Raw genomic sequence first — 23,247 nt, forward strand, 5'->3', positions numbered from 1 at the left:
AGACTGAACAACAGCTCACCCCTAAGCATGTTCATGTAAAGATGTAGAAATGATGTTTCAAAAACAAAACAAAGGTCAGTCACTTTTTCAAATCCTTAACCCAGTCCAGCTCAGGAAAATCTGCTTTTCTGACGTGTCTGTTGAAGAAACACTATAGAGGCAGCCAGCTTGCATGCAGCATATTGAATTAGCTGTAGGGACAGATATACATTATTGACATTTCCCCTGAGATGAGAATTTCTAAACAAAATAATTGTCACTTGCTAGCATCTAGCTATGGCTCAAAATCAGACCTCATTGTAAGCAAACAGGAGAGAGGTCTGGAAGGCTGCAGCAGCTGGACTAGCTCAAAACAGGCACATTTTTGAGTAACTCCCTAGAACTAAGGAGTGTTTACATATTTTGAAAAAGCATGATTGCGAAGAGACACTTGAGGACAAGAAGAATGTGCAGACTTGAAAATCTGTGGCAGAATAAGCTGTAAAATATCCAGACATCATGAACCTCGGAAAAACAGAGAAGTAAAAAAGCCCCAACCTGTATCATTCCTTGAAGCATTCTTCAGTCTTTGAGTGGTAAAACACCATTTATATTAAAGCAGTTTTATTTTGTGCTGAGTGTGGGTGGTAAATGGGAAGGCTTTTCCTTGTTTCAACTGATCTTTTGACCTCTTAATAAATTAAATACACCTAAATCAACAATCAGACCAAAAAAACCCAAAAGTAATGCCGAGGAAGAGGCATTATTCTTTCCTCTTGAAAAAAACCCACAACCCAAAATTCTTTCCTGAACTTGCCAGAGAGCCTTTGAAAAGATTGTAAACCAAATTCTGCACAGAAGGTAGGGGAGTCTCTTCTCTGTGGTCCCTTCCTCTCACAATTATTCACTTCCTTGTTCTCTATATATTGCATTTATTTATTTATTTCCCTTGCAATTGTCAAATTATTTGGGTTATAAAAGATCTTTAAGATCATCGAGTATAACCATTAACCTAGCACCAAGTCCACTAGTAATCTGTGTCCCTAAATGCCACATCTACACATCTTTTAAATATCTCCAAGGATAGTGACACCCAGATATTAAACTGAACTGGCTCCAACATCGTGCCCTTCGAACACCATTTGTGGCCAGCTGTCAACGGAATTTAACTCCATTCCTACCTCGCCCCCCAAAGGAGCTGTATCTGAGGTGTGAAGCACCTGGCATTTACCTTGCAGTTTGACACAAAGATGGTTTAGGATTCCTGGCGGAGGCACAGAGAAAGGCAAAAAACATGAGGAACTGGACAGACTCTTTGAGGGGTGACAAGAATTTTCAGCATGAGGTTGAGCACGCAAGGACTAGAGAAGGGAGAAGCAGATCCACAACTGTGTAAAGCCTAAGCAGTTAAGAGGAGAAAGGCTTTAGACTTGCGTCTGCTTCTGCTGGGACCAGCTCATGTGCCGCAGGCCTGTCCATCCAGACACACCTGGCCTGAAGGAGCACAAAAAGGCACAAAGCAGAACGGGAGTGCTGGCCCATGCAATGCAGGGAAGTGCACTGCTGGCTCTGAGCATTGTGATCTCAAACGTGCTGGCTCTCTGCTCTCAGAGCTCCTGCTCTGTGTGCTGCCTATTGCACGCTGAGGCTGCGGTTGTGTCGCTGCACGTGTTGTGTATTTAATGTTAACAGATTTGCCATATAAACAGTCTGACTTTCCCAGCAAATGGTGATCCAGGGCTTAAACAGAAAATCCCAGAGGCACTGCAGTGCATTTTCATGAGGCATGATTTATTTAGCAGTTGTGTATTTTGGCTTTCTGATCATTATGTCCAGCACTCAAGCTCTATGGGGCTGCTTTACATTGCACATGACATGCCATTGAAAGCCCAGCACCAGGGCATTAGTCATGAATCACCAGGATCTGGGAGATGAAAAAAATTGAACTCTCCTCTTTTTTTTCATTTTTGTACTTAATAACGCCCCAAGTCATTAGGAACACCAATTTTAGTTTCATTTTGCTGAAGCAGACACTTGGCTTCTATAGGTGCGTAAGTGATTGGCTTCTCTAACAAAAGGCAGGGGGTTAAGGAACCCTTTATGTAACTCCTCTTGTCTTCAAAATGTGAAATAGGAGTTAGTACGTAAATAGTCTTAAATGAGCTATACTCTAGCAGCACTGAAATAATGCTTTTTATTTCATTTCTGCCTCCTTCCTTCCTATGGCTTTGCAGATCTGTGTGTGGACACATTCACTTCTATATATAAGCCAATCAGCTTTGGTTTAGACAATTAATGACCTCCTATGGTTAAAACTGGGGACACATTGTAGGACAAACATGTCTATGCATAACAGAAAAGGAAAGTAAGGTAAAAGGTGAAAGGAAAAGGAAGAAAGCTAAAGGAGAAAAGAAAGAAGAGGAGGAGGGAAAAGAAGCAGTAGATTCGTTTCCTCTGTGCAGGAAAAATTTTCTATATAGCAACAAGAGGAGACCTGAGGTTAATTGGTGTAAATATGGCCTTGAAAGGAAGGTGGGGAGGTAAGAATCAGGAACAGAATGGATGATTAAGTGATTTACTGGAAATAACCTGTCCCTTCCTTGTCCCTGTGTTTCAGCCCTCTGCTGTCTCCTGAAAGAGACCAGCCTGTGTCTCAGTCATGTTTTTTGAATAACTCCCCTCCACATCCAAAATACCAGCTCTCTCGACAAAGGGTATTTCTTTCACACTCCATATTACACATGCCAGATACTTTATTGTACTAGATATAACCTCTAAACATTTACAGTAAGTGCACTTAATAATAAAATTTTTTGCCAAACCTTATTGGCTCTCCCTATACTTCTGAGTTACAAACACATCTTTATTTAAGCAGGAAAACAAGTGAACAGATTCCTGAGTCTCCCACATACACTTCTGGTTTATCAGAAGTTATCAAAAGTTTATCACAGGCAAACGGGAACATTTCATGGAGGCTTTTGTTAAAATGTTGGCAGCAGCTACCAGGGGGTTGGATTTCTATGTACCGCAGGAGACAGCAGCATAGTTTAATATTGATGTATTCTGTGGTTTTTTGTTGTAGTTTTTTAAATTTTTTGTTTTGTAGGGTTTTTGTTTGTTGACACTTCTGTTTTATTGTGGTTTGGTTTGTTTTTTAGTATCAACCCCCTTTTTTTCTCCTTGATAAACTTAAGAAACAGAAGCTGGGTAAACAGCTTCTTGGAAAATCCTCTAAGACAGGAAAATGGGAGGAAAGACATGGGCACTTTTTCTTGAGGTACTGGACAAGTGTGGGAGTAAATACTCTTTAAGCTAAATGTCTTTTGGAAGTGGTCTTTCCACTCAAATGGCAAAACCCAAGCAATTTGTCTGAACAAATGAGATTGCAGTTGCAAATCCCTTCCATAGAGACATTAGTGTGTAGCACAGACCAATGGCTAACAGCAAGAACTGGTTGGAAAGGACATGACAGTACACTTGAAACAACAAGAAAGCCTTAAAGAAGACCAGAAAAAGGAAAAGGCTGTATTTAGTTTATGTTACTTCTGCACCAAGAGGAAAAAAAGTCAGTTCACTAAGGCTGACCTCTGCCAGCTCCATCCAGTCTTGTGGTCAGAAGGGACCCAAAAGAATGACAGATACAACAGGGATGGGGTCACACCTCTGCATGGGATGGCGGTGATACCCTAGAGAAATGCCTTTGCGTGCTCTGCTTGCATCACTTTGATTCAAACCAATTGAAAGACAGACCACAGGTGTTTGTATTCAAAGCCTCTCCATCTGAGGGTGTCCTTTTAATCCCACCTGGGAAAAACAATCTGCTGTGTGGGCTTTTATTTATTTCACAGAAAAAGCTGTGTGGTTTTAGTCTGTGGACACCTACTGCAGTGAGAAGAGACAGATCTGGCTGTGGCAGTGTCATAGACAGAAACCCCAACTGACTTTACAGTAGTTAAGTATGGTATCTGGTAGCATACTTATGGGGAAACACGGATGTTCAGGAAAAGCTACAAAACCTGCTTTAGGAGCAGAGCCCACTTGAGTTTCCCCCAAAAAATTGCTCCTAGGATCCAGACTGGCCATGGCTAAACCCCTGACCATCACAGAGGTACAAACCAAAAACCATACTACATAGAGTGGCCTGGAAAGTTTAATTTCAGTGAAATCCCATACTGGGTGAAATTGATGCTGATATGGAAAAGTTACTCAGAAGGAGAAGCATAACCAACCCATTGGACATAAAAACATGTCCTTTCCTGTTTGACATCCAAGTTACCCAGACTTAATTTGCACCATGAAGATAGCATAGTTCCTTTTCACCAAGTAACCTACTATGAGCCTTTGTTGCCAGCTTGTTTAAACAGTGCCACAGCTGTGACTATTTAGGAAGGACACAGTTAAGGAAGCAATATTGGATCTTGTGGCAACTATTCAAAAAACCCCTGCTACTGCTGCACTATGGACAGACAGGTGTGCTTAGATTCAGAAATCACTGAAAAAGCCTTTATTTGGTCTGCCCTTTCTCCTATCTGCTGAGCTTTCAGTATCTCATTTAGGAGCCCGTCTGAACCTACCAGGATATCTCAGAACACACTGAACAAGAAAGGTGTTGACAAGAAAATCAATGTGTTGAACATACATAGAATATAATTCCAAATTTTTACATAAAAGCTGTGCTTTTTTTGACCAGTGAGTCACCCAGACTCTCTCTATATAGCAACAGGGAATTAAAATTCTACTTAGTAATTCTCCACTCAAAGGCCATCTTTTCAATTAGTTTTCAGATTTGTGCTGCCTCTAAAAAAACATGAAGTAGGAAAACACATTTTCCTTGACCTGCAAATGATTGCATCAACCATATTCTTTTTAAAACACAACTCCCCACCACTACAGTTGCTGACACAAACACCATTACATTTGAAACTTCAAGAGGATTTACTTAGACAAGAGGCAGCCAGCAACAGAAGAATTTTAATGACTGTGGGAGGATCGTTGGTATTTTAAGAAGTCTTCTAAAACCTTTTGAAGAATTTTAGATAAGTAAAATAAGAGTTTCCCCTAAGTACTTTGTACCATGTTTTCACATAGCAGAAGTGAGTTCTATAACTGCACAATGAAGCTGGAAAGTCTGAACAGAGAAGTAAAACTTAGAAAAATTCTGGGATGAAAACAAATGGCATGGGAACCATTCTAAAGAAGACAGCAAATGAATCCTTCTATTGCAGCTCTGGTTTTTATTCTCTTTGCTCACTGCAGCTTTAAGTTCACTAGCTTGCAAAGAACCACTCAATTCATAGATCAGATTTCCCAAGGATATATAGACAACATGTCAACAACACAAAGCACTAACCAAATTTTTAAACAGCAGCCAAATGCTCAGTGAGTTCCTCTAGTGCAGTTGTACAATGTTTGCCTCCTGTAGCCTTTGATCTAAAGCACTGCACTTCACTGTTTAGAAGAAAACCACCTGCTGCCAGAAGTGCTCCTGGATTAATATACCTGACAACTGAAATTTAGCTGCTGCTAAGGGTTCAAAGGGTCCAGCTTCTTGAATTGTCCAGTGCCTCCTTGGAGATGGGCTGATCAATGTACCTGGACAGCAACTGCTGTTGCCATGACAATGACAACCAAAAAGCCTCCTTGGGCATTCATCCTCACAAGGGGCCTCTGCACCCACCCACGTCTTGAACAATTGCACCCCTGGTTTGAAATTTTTCACCCATGGCTTCTCAAAGCCCACTACACTTTGAGCAGGTAAACTAGGGTGAATAATTTGCTGCTATTTTGTAACACCATTCTCCCCAGCAGTATAAAAGACACTTGGAAAGAGCAACAACGCCCACCAAAAAAACCTCCACCCTAAAATAAAGTGTCTATGATCTATTTTTTTTGTGGGGATGTTAGAGACAGGGAAAATTGCTCTCACTGGATCCAGGGAAGCAAGGAAGTTCAAGCACTCTTCAGAAAAAGAAATTGTTTTTCAGTCAGATGTCCCCTGTCTTTGGAGGCAGTCTTACCCTCTTCTTTCTTCTGCTTACCTGCACTAGTTCAACCATCAAGCAGGCACTAAGAAAAAATGATGAATGGATTAGCAAGCAGATGCTTTTTAAAGAAGAAATTCATACAGACTGTTCTTCACTTTCTCAGTATGGTTATGTGAATAAAACCAAATCAACCTGTACATTCACTTGCTCTCAAATACAGTCAGAAAAATAAGAGCTGTTTTGCCAAAGCAAGTGTTTATACTCAAAACCTTGGTCAACTGGCAGATAATGTTATGTTTATTCTCTCTGCCTACTCCACCTTGCACAGTGTCCACACAAAATTAGCTTGACAGTTCAGGTGAATTTCAGTTTTACTGAAAGCAGTGTCAAAACTCTCACTTTATTCAGTGGAGGCAAGTTTTGCTCGCTTGTTTCTCTTCCCTCCCTCAGCAAGAAACTGCCTGTTCCAAGCAATTTTAATTGTCCTCAAAGCAAGAGATGCTAAAAACATTGGATTTTGCTGGGCTGACTCTCTCCCCTCCATTTCTTCCCTGCCCAAATGGGAGAACATTGTTCCCTAAGTTACATTTCAGTAGGGTACACCGAAGGATATACATCTCTGATTTTATTTTGTGGGGTTTTTTTGGGAGTGTTTATTTTTTTGTTTGGGTGTTGGGTTTTTTTTGGTATAGAGGCAAATGACGATGAGAAAAATGGCCCCAGGAATTTACTCTTGATATATTTTACACTGTTAGATGATCATACAGTTTCACAGAGAAAGGTCCCAAGTTTTTTATCAGCAAGATCCCACCTTTGCTTACACTTAGCCCTGTTAAGGAGTCTTTTTTAATGTCAGTGATTCTGGGCAACCGATATTCACATGAGTGGCATTTCTCTTCCAAACAGTCTGGTATGAAAAAGTCCACCTGTTAGCTTAGCTATTTATAACAATGTGCATGTGTGTCTATTATCTATAGCATGGTCCAGTCATTTGCAATAGATGAATATGTAGTAAAGTCTTGACTTCACAAAATAAAATTGTACTTCGGTTCTTAATAGCTCACTGCTTTTGAAGTGAAGGGTATAGTAATTTAAAAGATACCCTACAAATATTTCTCAGTGCAAAAATGCAAAAGGTGTTTTGTTTTCAATTACAAGAAAAGTTCCATAAAAACTTACACTTTTTTCACATTAAAAATGCTTAAGTTTTTTGCCATAAACAAGAAAAACATTTCAATGACGTAAATACATTTTTTTTTTAATTTACCAACTTGATTGTAGCCCTTTAAGAGCCCTAGGGATGTGTTCTATCTTAAGAACTTGTCCATAAAAAACTTGGTACCCCTCATATGTTACACATTTCATACTGCACTTCAAAGAAGAACCTTATATACATTGTGACTAAAGTACTGTTTATTTCGTAATCTAAACAAACACTGGAATACAGTCTATGCTTTTCTACTTTCCTGCAGACTTTACAAAGAGCTTTTTTTTTCATAATTAAAACAATCTGCATACACACAGAACATGCATTCTCTAACGCCAGTAATGAAGGTAAGAAGAGTCAGTTTCCATCATCTTCCTGTTGCCTGTGTTAGAAAAAAATACTTTTGTTTTTACTGTAGTTATGGCAATGTGGCTAAGGATACAAAGACTAGAGCACAGTTTTACTCCCTGCACAGAAAACGTTCATCACAAGCATGCTGATGGTGATACATATTACATGTCTATTAAATGATAGGCATACTTTTATCCCCTTTACTCCCTTTTTAAAAATACTAAGTGGCTACGTGTAAATGCAGTGAAGCAGTTATAAGCTTAATTAATCAGAGTTGACTCAGACTGGCACCAAGATGCAGCGAAGTCCAACAAAGTCTCAGCGAAGCTTTCCACGGGCTATCGATGACCTCCCCCTCAAGGTATCTACTTTTTTAAAGTAGAAATCAAAGGCCTTGCATCCTGGCCAGTCCTGTGGACGGGGTGGTCTGCACTGGTGTGCCAGGCTCCCTGGAAAAGAGGCACTTGTAGTCCATTAGTGTTTAAGAAAACGTTGTGAGTGGGTTACCTTCCCCGGGCCCGTGCACCCACCCCGCTCTGTGGCGTAGCCTGCTGCTCTTTGTTGGTCATGTGGCTGGCTGTGGTTTTACACCACAGAGTGGTCGTTGCTGTGGACACCAGCCAAGATAGTGTGGTTGAGCGAGGATGCTGACCGATCTGAGCCTTCGGTGGGGCCATTGGCGCTCTCACTGCGCTGGCAGCAGAGGATCTGCTTGAAGGTTGCGCTCATTTCCTTGTCCCGGTAGGAGTAGATGATGGGGTTCATGGCAGAGTTGAACTCTGCCAGGAGCAGGAAGAATTTTTCATAGGCCAGGACATTGCACTGGGGACAGCAAACATCAAGGAGCAGCAAGACTAATCCTGGGGTCCAGCAGATTATGAAAGCACCTAGGAAGAGAAAGAGTGGACAAAACACAACAAACTCCACAAATATACTAATGCACCATTATTCATCAAAATACCACAAGAAGCACCCAGCTGGAAGTGGCAATGGTTAATTTTCTCTTTCAAGAGCATCGTTCCCACACTCTTTCTTCACTGACCTGATGAGCAGGATGCCTTTCAAAGATCTGTAAATGGTTATGGGAACACATCAAAAGAGCAAGGCAAACCCCCATGCCCCATCCCCGCCCTCCTCACCATCTGAAACTCTTCCTGGCAAATACATTTGCATTTAAATTTGATAATGAGGAACATTTTTTCCCTTCAGCTAGAGACCTCTGACTAATCAATCTCTTGATCAGGAGAAACAATGCTGCAATTTACTTCTCAAACTAATAACAACAAAGAAAACCTTTCTGTAAGTGCTGTGACTGAAGCATCATTAATAGAAAAAGAGTGCAGGCAGCAATTCTCAAGAAAAAGAAAGCCTGGGTCTTGTTAATCCATTTCAGCCTCATTATGTAATGGAAAGTCCTAAACACACATCCTTCTTGCACTGAAATGTAGTCCTTCAACAGATCTTTTCTTAGGGCTCTATTCAATCGAAATTCAGAGGCTCCTCAGGCTTCAATAGTGTCAAAGCCAAAGAGCCTTACCCCTCCTCCTTTCTCTGTTTTGCAAAGCTGAGGAGAACAAAGCCCAGAATAAAATTCAGAGTTCAATGCAGAAATGAAATCTAATGCCTGGTACTTTATTGGGAACACTGAATTAAAGGAAGGAACTCACTCCTTCCAAGGTTAGAGGAGTTTTATGTATAAGCACTGCTGGGGAAGTCCTTACACACCAATCATGCCAGAACAAAGATGGGCCTCCTGAGATTTTCCTGGCTGAGATGGAAAGTGGAAATCAGTCTTACCACCAGTGAGCAGGATCAGTGCAGGCAGCAGCAATAAGGGCTTCCCAGCACTACCCACTGGGTACTGTTTTCAAACTGGTTCTCCAGTCATTTTGGTACTTATTTGTTAACATACTGCTCCTGTTTTTCATTCAGTGATGTTCTCTGCAGGTCTAGCAGCTAACTCAAATCAGTTCCCACAGCATACAGACTTTTTGCCATGCCTGTCAAGAAGGTGCCAGCTATTTCCAGTTAAGGCAGTGATGACTGTAAACTATGCAGACACCTTTATGTTTGGATAACAAAGGTACATAGATCAAATAGAAGAATGTTTTCTGAAGGGCTTTGCAAACATAAAGAGTGTGCCAGGTGACAGACACTGGCTTTTCCATACCAAAAAGCATCCCTAAACTGAGCTTTCTTGCAGCTATTGGTGCCATAGTGCCACTCTATGCCTATCACTTTGCTGACCAACAAAGCATGCCAAAGAAAAGAAGCTGGGAGGTGAACTACTAGCTTCCAGTGCAAAGCACTGAATCCTTTGATCAAGTGACTTTGTTAGGGTCTGGCAGCAACTTTACAGCATGGGGAGGATGAAACTCTCCCATGCCGAGGTGTCATTAAACACACGAATCCACTTCATAGCTTTTGTCAGCAGCTCTTTTAGATTCCAGCAGTCCTAGAAAAGAGTACCTGAAACCCATGCAAAGGACTACAGTCTTTTGTCCCTTCTTTGTACCTGTTCCCATAAGACTAGAAAACTGCATCTCCTTATTTGCAGGATTGTCCATGTTGATAATGAGTCCACCCTCTGCACGGAGAAGCTCTGCTGAGCTGGTTTCTGCAGAAATCAAGCCAATCATTCAAATTCAACTACTCACTGCTGAAACTGTACATGCTGTATTTGGCCTCCTAGCTAGTGAGGCAGCAGTGGACTTTGTTCTAGCTTGAGCATGTATTTTCTTCATTATAGGCTGCCTTGGGAAAACAACATCAGAGACGGGAACACTGCAAGTCATGCGATCTACATTCAAGGAAAAAAGACAATGACAGCATCCTCACCAGGCCTGCAGCAGAAAAGTCCAATGTGGGAACAATGGAGCTGACAGGAAAGCTCTCCTAGCGTTGTTCAAAGTTGCAATTGAAAGCTTCCAATTTTCCAACTTCTTTTTTTTTTTTAATCTGTTGTTGAGAAACAACAGAACATTCTGTTGACATAATTTCTGATGTATTAAAAACAGCAACAAGAAGCTGTATGGTTGAGGCAGGTAGGAATTTGCTCCTGAGAAAGCACCAAAGTTATCGAGAAAAGTCCACAAGCAACCCACTGCACTGAACACTGGTCTCAAGTGGAGTTTCTGAGCCTCTCTGGAGTCCTTAGGTCTAATAACCTATGTGCTGAGGCTTGATCAGCTGCACTCAAGAAAAAGCGGACTGTAGTTGAGCAAGCAACTAAATGTGCAGCTCATGCTACACTGAAAAATGATAAAAACAAAGGGTTGCCTTCCCAGCCAGCTCTGGAAGGAAGTCACTGTTGTGCAAGTTGTCATCCTGCTGCTCATGCCTGGCCTGGAGCCGGGTCAAGAAGGCCATGCTGTCCAGCTCTAGACCTGCTTGGGTAATGTGGGCTTTTCCACTGCCCTGGCCCCCAGCCTCAGACCAGGCTGACTTTCCAACCACTTTCCTCCGTGAGACGGCAGTGGATGGTAGGGGAGCACACAATACCCAGGACCACAGCTTTGTGCAAGCAAGCCTTCCTTCAAGCTTCTGCACAGACTGTTCACTTGTTACGCGGAAGTAAAAGCCATTGAAACCAGCCCCATTCAGTCTAGTGAGTTTTTTATTACTTTAGCCCCTGGGATTTTCCTAGCAAAACTTCCCATCATGCTAATGGCTCCAATAGTTATTAAGTGCTTTGAAATGGTGACACAAAAAATGCCTCAGGTTTGCTCACTTGTTATTTAACTGTTAATACTCTAGAAAATACTGGAAGGTGTCAGTCATGATAAGGGCATGTTTGAGTCAGGTACAATGCAAGGAACACAATAATGCTAGGCTCCTATTATTTCAGATTTAGGAAAGTTCATCTGTTAACCATGGAAGGAAAACAAAGCTTGAAATTTTTTTTGTTTTTACTTCTTACTGGAAATATTTGTCAAAGTAAGCTAAAACTGAGGTTAAATTTTTCTCCTCCCAAAAATGTGTTGTGCATTGATTTCACCAGGAATGAAGATCTAAAAATATCACATCTAATAAAACGGTGATATCCAAAAGCTTCCTGCTACTATACTCTGGAAAGCCTTAAGTGTACACCGAAATCTTGATGTATTTTTCTGCTCAGGAACAGAAGTGAGAGCAGCCCAAAGAACAGTGTTAGTAATTTTCATGTGCATCTTAACTTTTTACAGGCTCGGTTGAACCCAAGTTACAATTACATACAAAGTAGATCTGTTGCAGTCAGTGAATTGAATCTTTGTGGATATGCCACTGTTGTACCATGGCACTAGGAGAGCTCAACATGCATGAATAAAAATGCAGATTGTATGTCCTTGGATGGCGGAAAAACACTGTTGCCTGAAGACGGGATGTCATCTCCAACTCCAGCAGTCCTTAGGAGGCACTGGCACTGCATGAAGCTGAAGAAGCTGCTCACTTGCAGCTGCATCCTACGGTGCATGGCCAAGGTCTGTCCTGAGGGTCTGGCCCCAGAGGGCTGGGTGAGGAAGAAATGCCCATCAGTCTGAGAGTGAATGGCTAGCCATTAGGCAGGAAAGCTTGAGGGAACCAGAGAAATAGCACTTAAAAGATTTAAGGACACAAGATGAAAAGGGTCCCTTTGGGCTGAGAACCATGTTTTACAGCAGGAAATATGAGTTACAACAAAGCAGTTATCACACTAATATAATTTTCTGCTGCTGCATTATATTTCTCACTCAGGACTGAGTGCATTATTTGTCTAGCAGAGCTGTGGCAGAAGAACACTGGGGGCTTTTCAGTGACCATGATATGACTACAACACATCTGTCTTGAACCCACATCTGGTGCATCTGTGCAGATTGTCTTTCCATGGTAGCTGGATGCTTAGAAACCCCCGGGTAAGAGTGACATGGCCTGACAGCAAGATCTGATTGCAAGGGAGTAAAAACTGTTGTAGGCAGTAGGCATATGAAACCAACCATGATAAATCACACAAAAATGAGTAAATAGAAGAACAAATGAGAAAGCAACTCCAAAAAACAGCAGCAGAAAAGAAATAAGCTACACGAGAATAAACACTGATGAAACAGTCACTCATTACCAGGATACCAGACTGGGTGGCTACTCACGAAACCTCTTGTGTTAGCAGGCGAAGTGTTTCCTAAGCAGCACATTTTTTCTTTCTTTTTTTTTTTTTTTCTTGTCTTTTGCCTCGGACAACCTAAGTCTGTGTTTATTCCGCAAACATTTATTTTCCTCTAACTCAAAACAGCAAAATAAAAGAAGCACTTCTGCTTCTGCCAACTCACACACTGCTGTGCCTTGGATGATCTGGAAGGATGCAGCTCTTTGTCAATACACACCTATTCTGAACCACCCTTTTTCTCCTGCTTAACCATATCGTGTCCCTTTCATGTGCCCTGTTTTATCTGTCTTGTGTGTTAACCCTGGCATGGGCTCACACTCCTCTTGCAAATTCCTCAGTCTGCATGGAAGTGAAAAATATTGAAAAGGCCTCTTTTAGGGAGGGAGAGGAGAGAAAAAAAAAATCTCTCTTGTGTTTGCAGTTTTGTTAAGATTACAGAAACAGGATAAGGCACTATCATATCAAAGACAGAAAAGATCCATTCTAGCTGAAATGCAGGATCATTATAATCTGCTTCTTTTGCCCATCTGCTCTTGTCCACCCGTTATCCTCTCCAAATCCCCTCCTGCCCTGAGAATGGCACTTGTGCAGGCAGCTGCACCACCACTTCCTCTGGCGCAATGGTGACTGAGAGAGGAAAGGACAGTGAGCATTACTGTTATCACTGCTACCAGCAGGGAGAAAGGTTTTTCTTTAGGCTGAAAGCAATGCTATGGGGGCATGATTTGTTTTATTTAACAAAATCATAGCCAAAAAGGGCTACAGAAATGCCTGGCATTTTCCACATCCTGGTGCAATCCTACCCTCATCAGGGAAAGCCATTTGCTATGCTAGCTGAGGAGCAAGCTCATCAGCTGCAGCACAACTGCACTCCTTCATATCCTAGCCATCTGCAAGCTGTGTCAATGACCCTCCTTATCACACTGAGCATTATCCTGTGCATAGCATGAATAGAGAGAAGTACTGCATGCAATAGATGCAGTAGTGATTATTTACAACTATGTATTGTTTTCCCTTGACACAAATATTAGAGCATGAAATCTAAAATGAATGCTGAATTATTACATATGCAAACGATCATGAAGCTCATCTATCATGCTGTAAACATACAGACATAGGAGTAGTTTTTCTAATTCTGGTCTGACATAATTTTCCCCAATTTTGCCACAACATTAGTACAATATAGCTGATAGTTCTTGGTGGATGAAAACACAGATGTTGCTGGGTTTTACAGTTTCTGCTGGAAATAATTAACATTGGTGTAATGTTTTCTTCCACCCATGGAATTTTCATGTGAATAAGTAACATGTGACTACCACAATATGGACCAGATTAATAAATGTAAAATAATCATATGCTAAACTTGGCAAATTCTGCAGAATTTCATATATGAAAGGCTTGCCTCTCCATCCACAGATGGCAAAACACTTGAGGAGGATGACAGAAAGTCCTTGGAAAATACCCCAGGTGGCAGAGAGCAGCCTACAGGGTAGCAGTAAGAGTGGCCTTGTTGAAAATGGTGATATCAAAACAGCCTCATTTATTGAAGGTGTCTTTATTCAAGGAAACTGTATAAATTCTGAATGAGCGAGAGATTCATAGCACAGTCCTTCTGCAGTTTTTAACTGAGTGCAAAACGCTGCCTTCTCTGACATATGTCTGGGAGACTTTAACACTATGGGCACCTTTGGGTTTCAAACCAAAAATTTCTCCGGCGGGACTGTGTGTGAAAGAAAGAGGGGATATCTCAGCAGTGTAAAACAGGAAATAGGAAACAAAAAAAGGTAAATAAAATTTACATTCTTATTCCTGAAACACCATCTTACATGTACTTCTCTAAGATGATTTGAAGCACATAAGGGTCATGAGCACATAAGGGAAAATACACAACTAGGGTGCATACGGGAGGAGCTGGGTGATATGAGCCACCAGCTTGTCTTTAATAACACTGTATGTGCCCCATCTTTGGGGATCCCTGTTCTAGTCTCCCATGAGTTGAGCAGCTCTGAATGTGCAGCTTATGGATAAAATCCCAATCTCAGCTTTACCAAGTATCTGAACTCCACATGAAAAGGTTTGCCAGATTTTTGAGTCTCCTGCACCCAGGGTTTGTAAAGGGATTTTAAAAGAAACTGTTTCTGCTAGTATTGCATCCAATCCCTGATTTCCTACCTTCTGCACAGCTATATGCATGTGTACACTCCAACCTCTTCCTGAATCCTGTTCTGAAAATCTGAGCTGTCGAGTTTGGTCAGACTTTGCACAAAATAATGGCTGGATCATGTAGGAACAGAGAAATCATGTCTTGCTAAAAAACATATTTCCTCTTCCCAGCAGGAACACAGAATGTGTCTGCTTCAAATATCTGTCTTCACCTGTCTGCACAGAATTTATTCGGTGTTTTAGGCATGGCTATCTTTGTCAACAAATAGCCCCCTCTCTGAGGAACCTGTCTGCTTCCATCTTGAAGCATTTATCTGGTTTAAAACACGTAAATGACTGAACATGAAAGCAGCCTTGGGGCTCTGCCTGTGCTCTGGCTGGACTGGGAGGAGCAGCAAGCCTTGACCACAAAGAGTGATGCTCACTGTATGCTAGCATCACCTCATTCTGGGCCTTAATATTTAGTATTTCACTTGTATCTGTTCATCACTCCAATCCACATCACCTTTATTATTTTCAGAAAAAAAAAAAATAAAATAAAAAACTCTTCCTAAATGGACATACAGTCTTGACCACAATTGATACTTCTGCTGGCACATAGACCAGGCTACAGGTCTGGCTTCTGCTCTACCTGTTCTTTTCCAATGCTCACATCACCACAATGCTCCTGACAGTTTATCATTTAAATACTCACAAATTCTTTGGTGAAATCTGTAGATTTCTTTTAAACCAGACACACTTTGGCATCTACACCTGCTACACATACTACACATAGGGCCAACTGGAGAAACACCTGAGGCCATCATGGTCTTTCACAGGGTGCTGACAACAACCATTAACCAACAACTTGACTGGCACCACTTGTTGCATGACTACCATATCTGAGCATAGAGATTGTCAGACAGAAAACACTGTGGTAAGTGGGACTGCATCTGCAGCCATCATGCCTTCCCTAATCTCAGGGAGACCAATCCCTTTTGTCTTCTCTTTCTGCTTCAGTTTGTAAGTCCAGACCAGAGGTGATGAAGAGCAGGTTTTCCTCAGCAGGACTTGTAAATAGCTGCTGGGGGTGTCTTTGGTGAGCTCACTTGCAGCAGCACTTTGTGCTTATTGCCCTGAGTGCTTGCTGCCATGTGCTGGAGGCAGGGTATGCTGACACTTGGCCTCTGACTTTCCTTCTGGAGGTCCTATCTGCTGTGTGTCTTCCTAGCTGGATGCTAAGTGGTCTGCCTCTGGAGCTTGGCACCAGCTGTGGATGTTTCCAATACCACATGGGTCTCCAAGGACTTGCATATCCCCGTAGTATTTGAGGCTTCTGAAGTTTGAAACAGCAAATAGACAGAAAAGCCTGGGCAGGACTGAAAACAAAACGACAAACTGGAGAGAAAATGAGACTGGATAGTAGCAAGCTGCCAGAACTGAGTGCTTATTTCATGGGTGCTCATCAAACACTAGCCCAGGTTAACAATCTCTTTATGTCATTCCTTGCCTGATGCTCACAGTCCTGCAAAATGGGTTTACTGGTCTCTGGCCAGCTGATCCAGCTGTCCCCATGTATTCCATGGCTGACATCTCTGAAGGAGAACTCAAGTGCTAATGCCAATGGAGGAGACCAGGACTGTTTTTCAACTGACACCTGCAAATCAAAGGAGTTTGAATAGTCCTTGGTTTCACAAATACGCTTGTAATGGTTTTAAAGAACACCCTGCCAAGACATCATGTGCAAAACACTTTCCAAAAGTAAAAGGAAAAGCTTGAGCCCATGGCAATTTATCTGCATTCATCTGAATCCCTCAAATAAAGGAAAATGGAACTTGTCACTGACCTAGTGGACTGCAGCAGAGGGATGGTGCACCACCCCCCTGCAAAGAGAGAAACTAAGCCTTTCATCTACAAAAAGCACTTTAGACAAAACCAGAAAATCATTAAACGCCAATGGTCAGGATTCCAACTGATTTCTAAATTCATAAAGATATGTGAAGCTAATTTCTGAATAAAAGCTTGGCTGTTGCCAGAGAAATCTGAGTATTTATCTCCATGTAAAGACAGTGACCCCCGTGGAGTTTCTCTGTTGCCGAAAAACCTGACACACAGAGGAAATTTTGGTGTCTTTTTCAACTTTTGAGTGTTATAGACAAGCCCTTATGCTCTGTTTTGAACACAAGTGCTTCTATAGTCCCAAATTAGTGCTGGAAGCTTGGCTGGAAAAAGAACACATCATCATAATAATAGTAGGGTCCAGTATTGGTCTTCCTGGGTCATGGTGACACAGGACAAAGAACAGCTGGCAAGAGACACCTGGGGAAAACTAGAAACAAGAATCATAGAATTACAGAAAGACTTGGATTGAAAGGGACCTTAAACATCATCTAGTCCTCTGACATGGGCAGGGATGCAGAGATCAGGTTGCTCAGGGTCCTGGCCTTGAACACTTTCAGGGATGAGGCAGCCACAGATTTTCTGAGCAACCTGTGCCAGTGCCTCACCACTGTCACAGTAAGGATTTTCTTCCTAATATCTAATATAAATCTATTCTCTTTCCATTTAAAGCCATTCCCACTTTTCCTATCACTCCATGCCCTTGTAAAAAGTCCTTCTCCAGCATTCTTGTAGGCCCCCCTCAGGTGCTATAAGTTCTGCCTAGAGCCTTCTCCAGGCTGAATAACCCCAATGCTCTCAGCCTCTGCTTCAGCCTTCTGATCATCTTTTTTCTCTGGATCTGCTCCAACAAGTCCAAAAAACTACCTTCAGTCCATACCTGGCAACCTGTCTTCATCCCCTAGTCCAAACTCAGCCAGGATAGTCTTTAGGGGCACTCACTGCTCATGGTCATGACTTTGGACTTCAGGGGTGGGACAGACCCATCCCCGAACAGCCAGAGGACCCTCTCTTGAGAGATCTGGGCAAGGTTTTCAGGTCCCAGAGGTGAGGCAGCTGGAGGTGACCAAGTCTGGTGGCAATGTGAACATGCCTATGCAAAGGTGAAGGCTCACTGCAAGAGGTCATATGAGGCAGGAGCAGGACAGCTGGCACTCCACAAGCAAGGGTCACCAACTGGACTCTATTCTGCCTGCTTCTGCAAGGTATGTTTAGTGTGCTTGGGACTTCGGTGTCTTGCTGCTTCTCTAGTAGCTGCAGTTTCCAATCACAGAAAAATTATTCACAGCCATGTTGAAAAAGTCCTGTTCTGGCCACTTTTCCAACAGAAATCCGTATACCCCCCATGGCACTCTGGTACTTTCCCAGGCATGGTCACAATGCTATGCTCAAACAATACAGTTTGTTTAGCAGATTTCAAACAACTTTGGTACACAAGATTGTTTAATTGTATTTTCTTTGTTGTTAAGGACATTAAGTGTTACTGGTATTATGTTTGGATAAGCTCCAGTTGCAACACAAGATTCCAAATGAACCATGGGTGGATGCAACTTACTATGTAAAGGACTGCTTTGATTCTTACATAAATGGAAATTAATAATATTAGAAGAAAAATATTAGTCTCTATCTGTTTCCTTAATAGGAATAAAATTTGTTTCTCCCATGCTAATACCAGACTGCAAGTAGGAGAAAGTGTTACCAAAGGGTAGAGATACTGAAAATGACTGTATTATATACCAGCTCTGTTTCAACTGCAGGACAACTGTGTGTGCTTTTATCTTTACATAGCCATACTGACATTTATCTGATTATAGCTACCTGGTGAAGCTGCAGTAGACAACCCTTGATGGAACTGCATCAAGACCAGCTACACAAAATGGTTTTAAGGAGCAGAATCCACCACGATAGCTGTGCCTTTCTGGGAAAAGGAAGAGCACGAGCTCTAGAGTGAAGTAGACAATAGGGGAAAAGTCCTCATGGATAAGATGTCACTATAGGACAAATCTTGGAAAAATCTGCCTGTCTTAGACATGTTAGGACAGCCTTTTCCCCTAAAAGACTCTCTACTCTCATCTGAATGTTAACCAATGAAACTGCTGTCTTAGGCCAGAAGCAGCCTTGGACAGACTGTACATGAACAACAGCACTGTACTAAGTTGCCTGTACACCTCACCACCCAAGTGAGGTGTCAAGGTCATATGTCAGGCTACCAGACTACCAGTGAAGCATCTACAAACAGCAATGATAGAACCAAGGGATAGCAGAAAGACATTGCACTTCTCAAGAAAAGCACTGACTGAAGAACTACCCCTATTTTGATTGTGGTAAGTATATCCTTAAAGGTTATCAGAAGGGTAAAATCCAGGTTTTAGTACTTAATTCTATATGTGCTTGTTTAAAGCTATCTAGATGAGGCTGTAAGTGTATTTGGGCAGAAAATATAATTTTTGGTCTATATTTTCACACTGAAGATGAGACATGGTTTAAAGGGATGCAGCTACCTCTTGGCTCTCATAGGTGCCTCTGGATTCCCCTGGAACATCTTATTTTCCCTGTCTGGACAAGATGCCCTCATTCTGGAACTTTGGTCTTAGATGTCAGGGAAAAGGATATTTCATTGTTTTATCAAATGAATGCTATCAATGCTATAAGCTATGATGCTTATCTCTGAGAGAAAAGCACTGCAGAAGTGTATAATATGTACTTTTCTCCCCATCAGAAGGGTGTTTGCTGTCCTGCAGCATATAATTTTACTGTGGTAGCAACAGTATTTCCCATATTTCAAATGGGAAATTCAGTGAACAGGACTGGAAATGTTTCATTGCTGGTGGTAGATAGACAGATTCCAGTGGTAGCTTCTCTGTGATTTCCTCTTTTTTTTTACCATTACAGAATCTATATTGGTTTAAAGTTTTCAGGCAAACACAGAAGGTAGCACTTAGAAAATTTAGCCTTTATTTCAACTCATACCATTAAGAATCACGTTGCCAAATCATGCATTATACTGGGGAAAAAAAAGTGCATCTTCAGCTAGCTCCTTCTCTCACCAGTACACATCTGGATGGGCCCTGGGAATGCAGTTACATTCTCATCACTACAAATGAGGGAATCCCAGTCTCACCCACTTAGAAGATTAACCATTAAAACTGCCTCTGGGTTAGACAGTGATGTGTCCTCTCCCTGTTACTAAGCTTTCCCAAAATCACTGCATTTATTGGAGATGTGAGCTTGATTTGGCATACTGAACTGATCCTTGTGTTTCTATTGGCTTACAGGAACAGCCCTCTACCTTTGGCAGTCTCCTCTCCTTTTCTAAATTTAACCCTGCTAAGAAAACTATGGCACCTAAAAGCATCCAAGTATAGTCCTTGCACTGTGTTAGCACCACTGGCTTAAAGATTTCTACATAAATAGCCTCTGAAACCACAAAAAAGACCACTATCATGCTATTTTGAAGCTTGCTCAGTCGGCATGTTTCTGAGTATGTGACGCCTTTGACCTCTAGCAGACAGTTCGCTCCAGTGTTCCTATAAAAGACTGTAGATTTTGGCTATGATAACAAGGAACAACAATGATGAAGTAAAAAAAAAAAAGGCACTGAGTCTTCTCTTTCACTTCCTACCATCTACACATGAAGGAGCAACTGTATAGCAGCAGAATACTGAAACAACTGCCATGCCAAAATTGGGCTGATTCCCAGCCACCTTCATCTCTTTTAGGGGTGTTCATGAGAAGTGCCAGACAAAGGTCATTTAAATCCAGCCCCTATCTACCATGCAAAGAAGGAAGAGGTGTTAACACTGCTGCTTTCTCTGTAGCAGGTCTTGCCTGCAGCTCAGCTTTGTCCTGGGTCCTCTGCTGCTGGGCATGAGTGAGGCGTCTCTGTTCCCACTGAACTCTTGCCCTCCCTAATGAGACTGTCAAAGATGACAGTAACGATTTTCTTCTGTCACCTGTCTTCAGACTAAGGGCTTGTCTCTCACAGTGACACGGAGAAAGCAAGCTGCTGCCAGGGCAGAGCTTGTGGCTGTGCTCATTGAAGGGCTCCTCATGGACCTGCTAGTGAACATGCTGCTTCTGGAGGCCAAGAGCTTGAAAATTCTTCCCTTTTAGCACTCTCCACTTGCCAGAGACTTCAGTCCTCAGGGGATAAGGGATTTAAATGCCATACAATGGAAAATCTTTGCCAGATGAAAATGAAAACATCTAGAAGTTTTCAAAATACACTAAGACACAGCTTGAGATGATCTGGTAAAAACGCGCATCACCATTATGTAAAGCGGGACAGAACTTTTAAAAAAAACATTAATAACAGTTCCATCAGATGTGGCAGATCAGCTACATACAGCGCAATCACACCAATGGTTGCCAGAGACAGAAGACACCTGTGAAAGCATTTACTTTACACTTGGAATGCCTGAGACTAAAAGCAGACAATGACAAAGCGGTGGCATCCAAGAAGCAAGCCTAATTTGTGCTGTGTAGTCTGATGGCCCTTATAGTTATCCAGTCCTGTCTGACTGATTCCACATGCTACGCCCTCCCTCAGCGAAATCTGGGCACACCTGATTGCTTTGCGGGAAGAGGTTCTAGGTGCAGGGCTGGGATGTCTGCTCCAAGAGAGGTGACAGAATACAAGCAAGGAGACAGCCATCAAAGAAACTGTAACTCCACTGACTCTCACAAGCAGTTGTAAAAACAAACAGTTGCAAATGGTACAGCTGCACTGAAAGCCAGCCTCTAAAAGGAAAACAAAAGGCTTTTCCATACTCTGTGGAAAACAAGAAGGTCTGGCAATGTTTATCAGTCCTCAAAAAAAAGTCTTGGTATGTCTAGGTCATCTACTGTATTGCATCTTTTCACTTTAAACAATACAGGGTTGTGACCATGGATGCAGGGTTGCGAAACAGAAAACCAAACAACATCAGTTGTCCCCGAACGGATGAGAGTTGTCACCCAAAGGACCAAGACTGATACCAAACCACAAAGGCAACTTCCAGTTGCATTACCTTCAGCAGCTGCACGTCTGCAGCTCAGCTATGGGGCTGAGGAGGCAGTAAACTGACGGACTAGCAGAAGGGGTGAAACAGGGCCAAGAGGATCAAAAATCCCAAGCTCCTCAAATTCCTGCTGCCAGCTTTCCTGCTCCATGTTAAAAAAGCATATAGAACCGAGCAGACAAGTAGACAGGCTGTGCTCACTAGCAGTGCTCAATAGTACCAGCACATGTCCAGGAGGGAGAAGCTGGGGACCCTGGAAATATGTTTTATTGCAATACCAGCTAATCAAAGCACCTACACTGAGTACTCCTCCTCCAACATACACCCCAAATAGTACCTGTGGGATCATTCTGATTGATTTAATTCAGCATTGCTCAAATATTAAGTTAGATTATTTTGGAACACACAAGCTGATGCATGAATTTGGAAGACTTCTGCATGACTGTGTTTTTTTGGTTTTTTTTAGCAGATACTTGAGGGCTTGCACCTAAAGCAAACACGAAGCTACATGAGATAATCTGAGACCTTCCAGGAAAAAAGTCTTTCCACTGAGGAATTTTTGGGTTTAAAAAAAAAAAAGAGATAAAAAAGCTATTAGTACATTGTAAGAAAATTGCTTGCAAAATCCTTCTACTCAGCAAATTAATTGCTTCTAAGAAGTCCTTCTGATGTTCTAAATCAGATGCACAGCTTTTTTTTCCTTCTTCAGAAAAGAATAAAATCTCCCTAATTATTCCGCAATGCACTGAAGGTGCCAATCAGAGGTGACTTTATTTTTTTTTTAAATGTTTTAACAATGGAAAGAATATTGAGGCAACGCTGAGGTAAACTTCAACACAGCACCAGTGGATAGGGGAGATGCACAAAGGAAAAGCCCTGATGCAAACTCATATCAGTCTTTGCTGGACTTCATTTGAAGCTCCTGATGATACTTGTTGGCTTCTCCTCATTTTTATACAGAGCTCAGAGCAGTGGCCATAACAAAGTCAAGCTAGCAAAATTAGGGATGAATGCAGCAAGGCAGAGGGGCCATTTCAGTGCTGTAGGAAAAGCCCATGCCTCCAGCTGCTTGTCTTTAACAGGCAGGCTTTGTAGCCTGGAGAATGATCACAGCTGTGCCTCAAATAATAAGGAGCCAAACCAACTAGCACCACAAGCTTCAGTTCTGCTGCACTCTTACTAGCTGTTCTGCAAACTGTGAAGGGAGAAGAAGAACATAGATTTTTCTGTTTCTGGTATCTTCCAAGAGAGGCAAGCATCAATGGATGTGTCTGCTTACTTGCCCTTCAAAATTAATCAACATTCAGCTTCCTTAGCCATCCAGTGACACCACAAGAATCTTTACTGGCATCAGTGTTCTTGCTCTTGTCCTGCCATCCAAACCCCGATATTGTAACTGTATTCATTAATACTCTATCCATGTGCATGAGAATACAGGGCAGTGAGCAGGGAACATCAAGCAGAACTTTCAGACTGTCATACTGTACATTTGGTCATTTCATGGTATTTTCAGCACATATTTTTCTGAAAACAAGCATTAGCAAAATAAGCACTTGTTTATTTTTA

At 41.9% G+C, this 23,247-nt stretch overlaps 1 protein-coding gene across 2 annotated transcripts in view; it reads right to left on the bottom strand.

The window, feature by feature from the left end:
- Window positions 1–6,673: 6,673 nt before the first annotated feature.
- Window positions 6,674–23,247, bottom strand: part of LPAR1 (lysophosphatidic acid receptor 1) — a 69,724-nt gene continuing 53,150 nt past the window's right edge. For both annotated transcript variants that reach the window (XM_064642773.1, XM_064642772.1), the window contains one exon: window positions 6,674–8,408. In XM_064642773.1, the coding sequence (XP_064498843.1) occupies window positions 8,107–8,408 (302 nt within the window). In that variant the 3' untranslated portion in view covers window positions 6,674–8,106. The remainder of the gene's footprint in view (window positions 8,409–23,247) is intronic.

Source organism: Pseudopipra pipra, chromosome Z, assembly GCF_036250125.1.
Source record: "Pseudopipra pipra isolate bDixPip1 chromosome Z, bDixPip1.hap1, whole genome shotgun sequence".
Classification (NCBI taxonomy): domain Eukaryota; kingdom Metazoa; phylum Chordata; class Aves; order Passeriformes; family Pipridae; genus Pseudopipra; species Pseudopipra pipra.